The sequence below is a fragment of the Leptodactylus fuscus genome, chromosome 3 (assembly GCF_031893055.1).
Source record: "Leptodactylus fuscus isolate aLepFus1 chromosome 3, aLepFus1.hap2, whole genome shotgun sequence".
Classification (NCBI taxonomy): Eukaryota; Metazoa; Chordata; class Amphibia; order Anura; family Leptodactylidae; genus Leptodactylus; species Leptodactylus fuscus.
This window is the reverse complement of record NC_134267.1, coordinates 191647484-191660974: the sequence shown is the minus strand read 5'-3', so window position 1 is coordinate 191660974 and position 13491 is coordinate 191647484. Positions and strand designations below refer to the sequence as shown.

The window sequence follows — 13491 nt, the reverse complement described above, 5'->3', positions numbered from 1 at the left end:
TTCAGCACTGCTTCATCACGCCAATACAATGCATTAGCCAGTGCTGATTGGCCAGAGTACGGAATTCGGCCAATCAGCACTGGCCAATGCATTCTATTAGCCCGATGAAGTAGAGCTGAATGTGTGTGCTAAGCACACACATTCAGCACTGCTTCATCACGCCAATACAATGCATTAGCCAGTGCTGATTGGCCAGAGTACGGAATTCGGCCAATCAGCGCTGGCTCTGCTGGAGGAGGCGGAGTCTAAGATCGCTCCACACCAGTCTCCATTCAGGTCCGACCTTAGACTCCGCCTCCTCCAGCAGAGCCAGCGCTGATTGGCCGAATTCCGTACTCTGGCCAATCAGCACTGGCTAATGCATTGTATTGGCGTGATGAAGCAGTGCTGAATGTGTGTGCTTAGCACACACATTCAGCTCTACTTCATCGGGCTAATAGAATGCATTGGCCAATCAGCGCTGGCCAATGCATTCTATTAGCGTGAACTGAGTTTGCACAGGGGTTCTAGTGCACCCTCGGCTCTGCTACATCAGATTGCTACATCTGATGTAGCAGTGCCGAGTGTGCATCAGATGTGTAGTTGAGCAAAACTGACTCAGCACTGCTAAGTCTCTGCATTCGCATAGGAATGCATTGGCCAGCCTTCGGCCAATCAGCGCTGGCTCTGCCGGAGGAGGCGGAGTCTAAGGTCGGACCTGAATGGAGACTGGTGTGGAGCGATCTTAGACTCCGCCTCCTCCAGCAGAGCCAGCGCTGATTGGTCGAGTTCCGTACTCTGGCCAATCAGCGCTGGCCAATGCATTCTATTAGCCCGATGAAGTAGAGCTGAATGTGTGTGCTTAGCACACACATTCAGCTCTACTTCATCAGGCTAATAGAATACATTGGCCAATCAGCGCTGGCCAATGCATTCTATTAGCTTGATGAAGCAGAGTGTGCACAAGGGTTCAAGCGCACCCTCGGCTCTGATGTAGCAGAGCTGAGGGTGCACAAGGGTTCAAGTGCACCCTCGGCTCTCCTACATCAGAGCCGAGGGTGCGCTTGAACCCTTGTGCAGCCTCGGCTCTGCTACATCAGAGCCGAGGGTGCGCTTGAACCCTTGTGCACACTCTGCTTCATCAAGCTAATAGAATGCATTGGCCAGCGCTGATTGGCCAGAGTACGGAATTCGGCCAATCAGCGCTGGCCAATGCATCCCTATGGGAAAAAGTTTATCTCACAAAAATCACAATTACACACCCGATAGAGCCCCAAAAAGTTATTTTTAATAACATTCCCCCCTAAATAAAGGTTATCCCTAGCTATCCCTGCCTGTACAGCTATCCCTGTCTCATAGTCACAAAGTTCACATTCTCATATGACCCGGATTTGAAATCCACTATTCGTCTAAAATGGAGGTCACCTGATTTCGGCAGCCAATGACTTTTTCCAATTTTTTTCAATGCCCCCGGTGTCGTAGTTCCTGTCCCACCTCCCCTGCGCTGTTATTGGTGCAAAAAAGGCGCCAGGGAAGGTGGGAGGGGAATCGAATTTTGGCGCACTTTACCACGCGGTGTTCGATTCGATTCGAACATGGCGAACACCCTGATATCCGATCGAACATGTGTTCGATAGAACACTGTTCGCTCATCTCTAGTAGTTACACTTCGGTGCTCACACCTTTTGGTATTTCGGGGGGCTTTTATAATTCTTGTAGACCACATTACAGTCAAGTGATTGTCTTAGGCCCTGAGTGCAGGATATGATATAGGGGAGATAGTGAGAGTCCAAATTATCCTGGCCACACACAATGATTGACAGAAAGGCCCTGTTCAACAGAAGAACCAGACGCTGACTTGGGGCGGAAAATGAAGAGGAATCTGAGGCGGATGTCTGTCTCAAATATCTCTTTATTTTCCCATGTCTGAATGGGGCCTAAGTGTCCAGCTTATGGCGGACTCACAAAGTGAATGACAGCCTTCTATGTACACTGATACAAAGACAGCTGTCAGTGTGTTGGCGGGGTCACCAGGACTCTCACAGTCTCTCCTAGGAGTCCTGTCAGGATATACTTTGATTTGTACTCCAAACTCCTGCTGCAACTCATATAAGCCTATATTTCACAATGCTCTTCACCCCTCCCCCTCTCTGTTCTGCTCTCAAATAGTGCAGTAAATATCTCTTTATCACTTTAAATTACATATAGCATTTTTTTATATTTTACAAGAAGCAGTTGACTAGTTTACTACTGCTAGCTAGAACATAGTGGAATATTTGAAATGTCTAATTCACATAATTTAATGAAATTAACCAAAATCTAATATCCCAAATCCAATTTTAGAGTCTTTCATGGATAATTTGAAAGAGGAAGCATTGTTCTGGCATGTAGTGCAGAGAGAAAAAAGGCAAATATAGCTGAAAAATTATTTACAGATGACAACATACATGAATCAGACATGGAGTTCTTACTTTGGCAGTTGTTATAGTCGTGGTGTGAAGGCGGATAGTGGCGGCATAATCTCTCCAACAGCTTTTCATACTGCAGGGGGCGCTGCAGAGGCTTCAGCAGAAGGCAGCTGAGAGGCAGGTAACACACTCGCTGTTGTTCAAATTCCTGCAGCAAAGTATCGAGCTCCTGCTTCACGGGACACCGTCTCTGCATTTCCAAAAAGACTTCCTCCAGTTTATGCAGCGATGGGAGGAGAGCCTGGAGAAAGCAAGGGCCAGAGCAAAGTATCAATGGCTGTACAAAACAAAGACAACAGTGAATGTCTGCATCTGTATTTAACCTCCATTGCTCTCATCTTATGATGGATGAGAGCAATGGACATCAAATAACAGTAGTGTGAACCCACCCTATGCTAGAATGTCCTTTTAATTCAAGAAAAAAAAGTCATGAAAGAATTTGCACATTATGCTAAATGTTTGCATGGATTTTTTTTTTCAGTCATCTGGCTTGTGAAATGTGAATACTGTGTAACACCATGTCAGCATTATACTGATGAACAATATGTGACTACAATTACTACAATCTTACCCTTAAGGCAGTCATGTTACGAAGCATGAAGTCTCCAAGGATTTGCATGTCTTTTGTACGCGCGAATCGCCCTTCCCTAAAAACACAAATATTACAAGACATGATACCATAATGACACAAGGGATTATTACCGTAAATTAAAGGGATTGTCTCATCAGTCTCCAGGGAGGTGCAGGGAAAATTACAGGAGTTCAGGAATTTTAATGGCCCGGTCACTATAGATGACGCAGAGTTATCTACAGTCTATGTGACCTGTATAACATGGCCACTGGGGGAAAAAACCCTAAACAGCTGATTTGTGTAAGGGCCGGCTGTGGTTTCCTCAGCAGATGATTAAGGATAGGCCATAAAAAAAAATCTGGACAACCCCTTTAAGTATTACATGACATGACAGGATATGACAAGGTAGCTTGGGTCCTGCATAAAGCTACTCTGTTCTGGCTAAAAAGGAGGGTCCTAAGCGGGGGTCCCTTTTTATAATGCCCATGTCCTTTTTTGTTTTACTATCTTGCTTCGTCTCCTATAGAAGGTATATTTCTATTACAGAATTCTTCATATTTCACAGAGCTTTACGATTTTAGTTATACTTTTAATTCCAATTTTCTAAAATGAAATATATCATTACAGATTGTTATAGTATTTGCAGATTTATGTACTTTATATATTAATTCATATATCCAGAGCATATGGAAGAATGCTCTTAGTCAATGTTTAGTCTCTTACCAAAGGCTTAGGACATCCTCAAGTTGCTGCAAAAATTCCTGGTGAAAAAGCCGTATGGGCTCCATGCAAGAAAACAGGGGTTTCATCTGTTGCTGAATGGTTTCCTGTAGATCTCCACCTTTACCAAGCGCTTTCTCCAGCCACTATAACATGATAAGGTGATACAAAACACAAGAATCTGTAGTAGGGGTTTCTAGTGGGTAAAATTCTGGCAAAAATCAATTTTAAAATAGGATTTGGGCTTTATAGATGCAATTACATGCTAAGTAATATACACCATAAACCTAAGAATATCAGGCAGGACCACCAAAAATGTAGGCTATTATTGGGGGCAGTTGGATTTCAGCTGCTCGAACCTTCTGTTCTCCAGGACATATGGCGGGTGAGTCCGCCAGAAACTCTCTGCCCATTGCCAGTCCAGTATACATGCACTGCTCAGCAGAATATGTGTAAGGGGAAGAAGGACAAACAGCTCCAACTACCTGATTTATATCTAACCCCACATCTGCCTTTGGGGGTATAGCTCAGAGGACCCCATGCACATTAGATAGTCAAATGAACCCTCTAAAAAGTAGTGGGTTTGGCCAATATATCTCATATCTAATGGATACGGACTACAGCCAAATGGCGATAAGCCTTCAATCTATACATTTATGCCACACAAGTCCTAATGAACCATATACCATAATGTACCATAATGTAGGATGAGGTGTAGCTAGATTGTTCCAAAAATATTTGTGGTGAGGTTTGTAATGGTGGTCATACAACCACGTCAGACTACTTCAGTCTCCACTCTGACATAATACAAGCATGCAAGATAGTAACTAGTATGTGAGAAGAGTATGAGGTTACCAAGAACTTACCCAAGACAGACAAACGAGACAAGACAGATGAGAATATTCCTACTAATAAACACTTACCACCGTTATGACCTCAATATCCTTCAGATGAGAAGTCTCTGTGCTGAGAATTTCCTTGGTGATATAATAGGCTTCATCCATCTGCAGCTCAGGGAAACAAGATAGTTCTAAGGTTTGCACTTCTGACACCACCAGCAATAATGTACGCATTCTATGTATGATGCCATGAAGGAAAGGCAATATACATACACCATGGAAAATGTCAGCTACGTATGCACAACATTATGTACATTCCATGGAGTCACTTATATCAAGTGCAGACACATGTCTTTGCTTGGCATTGCCCTAGTTAAGCAGGCCTCAATAACATAGACCAATTTTTAACACAGCAGCAAGTATCCTAGAAACTATACATACTCGGCCAAGCCTTGTGTGCATGTGTATGGCGGCGTCAGGTGAAATAGCTGTCAGCTGGACAAGTGATGGCCGATCTTATGTGTAACTTTTTTTAAAATAGCGCCACTTTTGTCTATAGTCTGTGTCTGGTATAGCAGCATATCTCCATGCAAGTGAATAGCAACATTATACAGCCCATTGACGTGACTGCTCTGGTAAGAAAACACATTTCTCTAATGCCGGGTTCACACTGGAGTTTTTTGCACCAGATTTTGACGCAGTGGCCGCCTCAGAGTCCGGTCCCAAAAATGGCTAGCCACAACTGGATGCCGCTGCAGTGCATACAGTGTTGCGGCACTCCACTCAGGATTAGGCCCAAATGAATAGGCCTAGTTGGAAGGGAGTGTCGTGAGGCAGATGTCCGCAGCTGAATCAGCTACGGAATCTGACTGAAGAAAGAAATGACCAGCTCCCATTGATTTCAATGGGAGGCATTTTTTTAAATCTGGATTCTGATGTGGATTCCGGCCCAAAACCCCCCTCTGAAACCAGCCTAAAAGAAGTGACATGCCCTTTCTTCAGGCGGATTCTGCAGCTGATTCAGCCGTGGATGTCCGCCTCACGACACTCCGTACTGAAGTAAATGGGAGTGGGGCTACAGAATTGTCGCAGTCGCACCAAGAACTGCAGCCCCACTCCCAATCACTTGAGTAGGTGCAGATCTGTTCCCAGTTGTATACCTGGTATATGGCTTGCAGAGCACGGAGGCCTGATAGGCCCTGATCAATCAGATACTGGTGACCTATCCACAGGAACGGGCATCAGTATCAGTTTTCTTCAGGTCCTTGACAACTCCTTTAAGAATCCTAGCATAATACAGTTGCAATTTCTCCAAAACGGCATGGGCTAGTTCACACAAACAAGTTGACTTCCTGCTAATTCCATTACAATGCTCCACTGGAAATAAAGTAGCGGGAGAACGCAACCAAACAATATACGCTCCTCTCAACATGACCACTGCAGGGCGATAGACCGGCTCCAATACTCCAAGAACACAAGCATTTTCTGACTCGTTCAACACATATTAAATCTTTACAAAATCAGCAATTGGTTTTGTAACTTGTCCAGGCATCTCATGTCCATTGTCAGTTTTTATCTGTAATTTATGGGATGTTCACACATATAAATTAAAGAAGTCGCTCCTGACTTGCGGATACATAAGAATCAGCCTTCTAGATAATACATTTCACCATGTTGCTGTTCATCGAGGGGATCTGTAATGTAAATGCTCCATTTCCCCTCTGCTGTGAAGTACATGAGAACCCACTGCTTTTATTTCGACTACTGCAGGCCTACCTACATTTGCTGATGGTTGTGTATTGTATTGCAGCTCAGTGTGATAGACTTGAAGGGAACACCATGGCCGCCTGCTTCTGCGGTACCGGGGCTTGTCGGATCTAATATCGGTAGCCTATCCTAATAAGGTATCCCTCTAAACTTCCCTCACCTTACTGTCAGAAGTTTCGTCCACATCATCAATCCTGGCGCTACCTCTGTCACTTAACGCCGGGCTCATCAATGGAGAGCTGCCAGGTTGGGAGGTAGAGGAGGGCAGCCTGAGCGTCACTGGAGACAAGTGACAACCTGTGAGAAAGAGAGGACAACATGAAGTTTTATGGGGACCTCTAGCAGAAGTTATACAATGTCATGTACTTCTACTACAAGATGGTATGGTTAAAGGGAAGCAGAAACTTTTTTGCTAAAGAGGTTCTCGACATTGGCAAACACCCCATGTGGGAACGCTGTCTTAATATAGCACAATCCAAAATTCAGTAGAAAACAGTAAAGTGTGTATTTTTGTTTTGGAGGACCCAGTATGTCTGTATCAAATGGAAAGCAAACTAATTTGTGTGATTCTTCACTATCCCTGCGGGGGTGCTGAAGAGAAATTGAACACTTGTAGCAGAACTCAGATTACAGTTTATCCTATTCTAAGGAAAAGGGAATGTCAAAATGACAGCCCCTTAAAGCAACCTTGTATAGTCCCATTCACTAAACAGCGAAACGTGTCACCACTCTGAGGCTACGTTCACATCTGTGCCTGGTTTCCGCCAGTTTCAAATCGATCTACCCCCCCCCCCCCAGATAAACAGTTACACAGCGTATAATCAGTCTTTTCCAATGGATATCCATCAAAAAGGTGTTTGTTTTTGATGGATCCACCCCTCAACCTCGTCTTCATTCTGAGCATGCGAAGAGAAGATTGAAGGAGTTAAAAAAAGGAATTGCAAAACAGACAAAAATGAATTACTATTACTGTTTTTGTCCGCCTTCCAGACTTGGATACATAGATACATTGCTGTCCCCTGTGTATCATTTTTTTTGGACAGAGCAAAAGTGCTGCAAGTCTGACTTTTGTCTCTGTCCAAAACAGCAGATACATGGCAGAAATGCTCCAAACACACACCTGTGGATAGTTGTAAGAACCCACTGAAGTCTTTATAGGATCTGTCCTAATCTGCCTTGTGATCTTTTGATGGATCACAGATAACCGATTAGGCGCGGAGACGACAATACAGATGTGAACCCAGCCTGAGCTGTTTATCCTGAATGAAAGTATGGCTGCTTGAGATTATTTAAGAGACCTGCTGGAGTGCTGGACTTTATATGCAAAAAGATTCAGAGAATCCCATCTGATCCAGTAGGCCCTTTGGCAGAGTATATAGTCTATAGGTTCAGAGAGGTACTATGAGCCCAGGCAACTAGGGGTAGGATCACAAGGCAGAATATGTTCCGGAAAGATCTGTCTCCCATTCATTCAGTGGAAAGCACAGGCTTCATTTTTTTTTTTTTTTTAGCTAGTGGAAAAAACAAGTGTCCTGTGCACAGATTCCATCCAAACCTCCACTGATGTGAATGGGAGTAGAAAGCTTTCTACCAGTGGGAGGAATATTGACAAAGCATGGCAGGACAAGGACTTGTGAAGTTTCTGAACACTAAGGCCCGATTCACATCTGCATTCGGTATTCTGTTCGGAAACTCCCTGAATGGGATACCAAATGCATTTACAAGCAGTGAGCCTATGAAAGCACATGAACCCCATAGACTATAATTGGGCCCGTTTGTTTTCCACGCGGTGTATGCATGGAACATGTGGAGAGAAAAGTACTTCAGGAACTACTTTCCTTTCCGCATGACTCACGCAGACAGCGTGCGGAAAACACACGGACCTCATTATAGTCTATGGGGTTCATGTGCTTTCATAGGCTCACTGCTTGTAAATGCGTTCGGTATTCTGTTAGGGGCTCCCCAAGCACACTCCTCGAGCAGAATACTGAATGCATATGTGAACCAGGCCTTACCAAGCAAAACTGCCCTACAAAGAAATTCTGACAACACGGCCACTTATGATTTCTTTCCGTTACAGTGGGGACTTGAAAACAGTGACTACTGCAAAAGGAATACATAATACGGATAAGTTCACATGGCGGAATTTGAAGCAGATTTTGATTTATTTTTATTTACTAAAAACTGCTCCAAAAAAAAAAAAAATTCTAAATCTTCCATTGATTCAATTCAAGAGTTCAGGTTGAATGCCCCTGAAATATGGGCAGGGATATAACCTGTTGGACCTGCCATGATACATTGAAGACTGCAACAGCTTTTAAAATGTTGAAAACTGAAAATGCTTCAAAAAAGGTAAAACTTCCCTTTAACCATTCTTGTGTAACATGTGGAATATGTATTACAAAAAGTGTGGTTCATGAACCGAAATAACAGATCTCAGGGTGAAAGGGAACAAGGAAGGAATACTACAGTGAAATGGAGTCATGAACTAGCACAATGCAGACAGGAAAGATCATGCAGAAAAATACCAAATCCATTCAGAAAGTAAACGGCGGAGAACGCACAAAGCAGAAAGCGCCGGACAGAACCCATATATCATCAAAAGGAATCAACAAGGAAATGACAGATGGTAAAAATGATGACGAAAGCCAAGACTAAATGACATCCTGTCGAGAACATGCCAACTCCACCTTTAAAGGTTCGCCCTCCACTGGACGATGCTGCTCAAGTGCCTTTTCTATTCCCAAACTGAATCTTGACATTGGTTGCAATGTGACAAAGAAAAACATGTCGCCGATCCAACAGCTTGTGGTCACGAGGCCTTTGTAAAACTGAAAGTCTTATTAACAAAATCATAGTGAGGATTATATAACAGAAGTCACGTCTCCAGATCTGACTGTAGCTGTGATCACATGAACCGCCGTAATGCAGGTCACAAGCTCCACCGGATACAGTTCATGTAGAGAAAATCCTGGACGAGATGCAAAAACTCATGATGACCATGAAGAAAACGTGAAAATTGTGACCTGTGTACACTCACTCGTACTATCGGGATTAGAAATATTGGTAAGAAATTGTGATTTGCCCATAACATGTCATAGCTGAATGCTATCTAAAGCTAGGTTCACACTCGCGCTTGTCCCATGGTGGATACAAATGAAGGAGAGCCTGCTCGCTAACACAGAGGTTACTCACGGACACCCCTGGAACCCATTTATACTAAAACCACCGAAGAGAAAAGTCCCCTGTGCAGGACTTTTCTCTCTGCCAATTTTCAGCAAATCTGCGACGAAGTCTCAAAAGGAGAATGTAATGTAGATGTGAACGAAGTCTAACCTGTCTGAAAAAGGGAGCACTATAACTACTGGCCACAGGGAAGTCAAGACCTAGTGGACTAAAATAGGGCATCTGGCAGACTGCACAAGATTAAAGGAGATATCCGGGCACAAATATCTAATAGAATAGGTCATCAGAATAAGATTTGAGGGTCTTACACCTGATACCCCAATGATTAGCTGTTCTCAGAAGCCAATACACAGAGAACGAAGCAGGAAGCAGACAGTGCTGCTCGCTGTGTAGTGGTCAGGACAGGTTACTGCAGATCAGCTGCCATTCTTTTGAACAGTAGCTAAACTGCAGAGCCTCCACTAAGAGAACTGAGCTGTCTGCTTCCCGCTTTATTCTCTGTGTACCAGACACTGAGAATAGCTAATCGATAGGGGTGCCAGGTGTCAAACCCCTACAGATCTGATATTAGAAGCCTATCTTTAGAAGTCATTAATAGTACAGCCTGGAAAATCTGCTTAATAAAGCCATGTAACAGTAACAAAGATTTATTAGCAAATAAAGTAACCATTACTTTAAAAAGAGTCTGTCAGCAGGAAAATCGGTATCAGACTAATGACAGTACCTTGTAGGATGATTTCTACACCTTTCAAAGAGGTCTTTCTTATCCTGCATTGCAGCATCATTTTCATGAAAATCAGTATTTTATTGTTATTCAATTTAGTTGTGAAGTGCTTTAGGGGCTTTTCTTCTCCTGCCAGGGCTTTGCTCTCCTTTCATGATAAAAGCCCCTAACTGCAGATAAAGTATGAACAAGTAAGAAACATCACTCAAGTAATGGGGGAAGAAGCAGGGAGGCAGATATGGCTGATTGTCTAGAACAGAGAGTGAAGCCCGTGCAGGAGATGAAACCCACCTAAAGCCCGTTTCAGTTAATGTGGATTAAAATAAAAGGCTGATTTTCCTGAAAATAAAGCTGCAATGCAGAATAAGAAAAGCATCTTTGGAAAGTGTAGAAGCCGCCCTACAAGATTACATTAGTCTGAAACTGATTTTCCTACTGACAAGACTCCCTTTAAAGAGGACCTCTCAGATCTCTTGGAATTTCACTGTGAAAATACTTAGGATAATAAATAGGAATTAACAATTTTGAGGCATCCTGCTGCGTTTGACAACTGGGGGTTACCAGTCAGAATCTACTAAAATACGTTATAAGTTATAATAAATCTGCCCGAAGTCTTGTATACATTTGGTGCATCTTCAGTCTGTCTGTGTGTTAGTGTCTGGTATAAATGATATTAAATTGGTTTCTGCCCCAGTTATTTTTTATGTTCACGACTTACTTGGCTGGCTTGCAGATCTCCATACAATTTGTTAGCCTAGTTTGTCTATTATATATTAAGTATACTATATTTTGCCTATTATTCCCTTCCATTGTAATTCAACAATGAAAAATCTTCCCAAAAAAAATGTGATTAAACATAAACGTATAGCAAATTGGTAGGGCTGCAGAAATGATGTACCCTCACGCTAAGCCTAGTGTTGTGTAAATCCTTAAGAGTAACATCTCTGTAATAGAGATGAGCGAACACTGTTCGGATCAGCCAATCCGAACAGCACGCTCCCATAGAAATGAATGGAAGCACCTGTGACGCCAGCCGGCCGCCGGCAAAATCAGCGTCACAGGTGCTTCCATTCATTTCTACGGGAGCGTGCTGTTCGGATCGGTTGATCTGAACAGTGTTCGCTCATCTCTACTCTGTAACAATTAAATATAAAAAAAAAAAAAAAAAGGTATGCCAAAATTTTCAACTTGACAGACAACTTACAAAGCAGATTTAAAAATTATTGTAATTATAATTAACAGCCAAAGGCATTCAGGGCATATGCAGAAAAGATTTGACCTGTACAGATGTGAATAAAGCACTTTGGTTGTGGTAGAAAAAAAACCTATTCTGCGCCACCATCCCTCTTAGGGTGCATGCACACTACGTAACGCCGGGCGTGTATGAGAGCCGTACACGCCGGCATTACGGCAGACTGCCGAACACTTCCCATTCACTTCAATGGGAGCGCTCGTAACAGCGGCGTTTACGAGCGCTCCCATTGAAGTGAATGGGAAGTGTTCGGCAGCCCTGCTGTAACGCCGGCGTGTACGGCTCTCATACACGCCCGGCGTTACGTAGTGTGCATGCACCCTTAGGCTGTTTATTTGAGTTTTTTGGTCAGAAATTTGTTCAGGAAACTGGCTCAAATTCCTCCTCCTAAAAACGCCCTTACTATAGGACTGTATAGAGAGGCATTTTTAGGAGGAGGAATCTGAGTCCGTTTCCTGACCCAAAAAACTCTGTGTGAACGCAGCCTAAGGGCTCGTTCACATCTGCGCCCGATTTCCGTTCTGCAGGTTTCCGTTTCCTGCACAAAACAGAGGCAGGAGACAGAAACCTGCAGGACTCTTTCTCACCCATTCATATGAATGGGTTTGAAAGCTGTCCGGCCGGTTTTTTTTAATCCGGACACAGAGTCGGACAAACAATACTCTGTTTCTGGATTTAAAAAAAAAAAAAAAAAATGGTTTAGCGGCGGAGAGCATAAAACGCTCACCGCCACTCACGGTCTGTGGTTTCTGTCTTCTTACATGCAGAAGACGGAAACCACAGAACGGAGACCCGAACGCAGATGTGAACCCAGCGTAAATGAGTCTTTCTTCTATTTCCGGCTCATCCATCCCTTTCCCTTGTCCACAGACATGTGTAATCTGAGCCATGTGACCCGCACCCAGTCTTAAGACGGCTACGGCAGGAATTTTCACAGTGAAACTTCGTTTATCAGCGTTACATTACAATGTTTCTTATAACCACTTGTACTATTCATTTATGTAACGTTTGCTAAAAAGCGCATATTACGTGCAAACTGACCACTATAAAGCTATAGTAAGAAATTTATCAGATTTTTTAACCAGTGTTAAAGATTTCATGTTCACAATTTCATGGATAGTTGATAATAATGTAAAGACCAAGTCATATAAAAGTGTAAAAAAAAGGAGAGCTCCAGCACTCCTAGTTTTATTGCAGATACATTTGGTATTAAACAGGTTAACAAAAACTGATCAAAACCAGAATAGTTGCACATGTAGTAAAACACCCCTTTCCTGCGGGTATATTGGCACCTTTTATCAATTAATGTACAGACCCTTGGACAAATAAAAAGCCATATTAATTCTCAAGGCACTATTAGAAAAAACATAAGAGGACTGGCAAATCCCCCAAACAACAGTCATACCCGATTGTGAGCGTCTCCGAAATCACATAATAGCGTGGTTATACAAGACTGGATAGCAAACATGTTTTACATCATATGCATATTGCTGTAGATAAGCCACATATGGCTACATAAAGCCTCTGACATAACCATGTAGATGAGCACCAGACAGAACAAAAGGCCACAGGAGATATAAGAGAACTCTGATTAAAACCACATAAATATAGATTAAAATTATACTATTAAATACATCATTAGTGTTATCACAACCTCTGTAGCGCACACCGCAGTCACCTGGTGGGTGTCTGTACTAGCGCGCCATTCCTCTCATGATAGTCCTAACAAATATTTTCAGGGTGTCTCCACAATCTTCTGAAGTTAGCATTATCAAAGCAATACGTTTTTTCAATAGGATCTGCTACAGAACAACCAGCACGTGGTAGCATATCAACATTTCATCGTATCTAAGCCACCTCCTCCGAAGATTTATTTAATTTATTTTTTAAGACCCCTTCTTTGAAGGGTAATCCACGGCATGCAGTTATCTTCAGGGTCAGCACGCTTTCTGTTCTTCTCTATGCGCTCCACATTATACCGCTGC

General features: G+C 43.0%; 1 protein-coding gene across 2 annotated transcripts in view; it reads right to left on the bottom strand.

Annotated features, from left to right (window-relative positions):
* FARP2 (FERM, ARH/RhoGEF and pleckstrin domain protein 2) overlaps positions 1–13491 on the bottom strand; it is an 83348-nt gene that overhangs the window by 21378 nt on the left and 48479 nt on the right. For both annotated transcript variants that reach the window (XM_075268952.1, XM_075268953.1), the window contains exons 14-18: positions 6505–6641; positions 4662–4742; positions 3742–3884; positions 3019–3094; positions 2451–2688 (exon numbers count right to left, since the gene is read on the bottom strand). In XM_075268952.1, coding sequence (XP_075125053.1) covers positions 2451–2688; positions 3019–3094; positions 3742–3884; positions 4662–4742; positions 6505–6641 — 675 coding nt within the window. The remainder of the gene's footprint in view (positions 1–2450; positions 2689–3018; positions 3095–3741; positions 3885–4661; positions 4743–6504; positions 6642–13491) is intronic.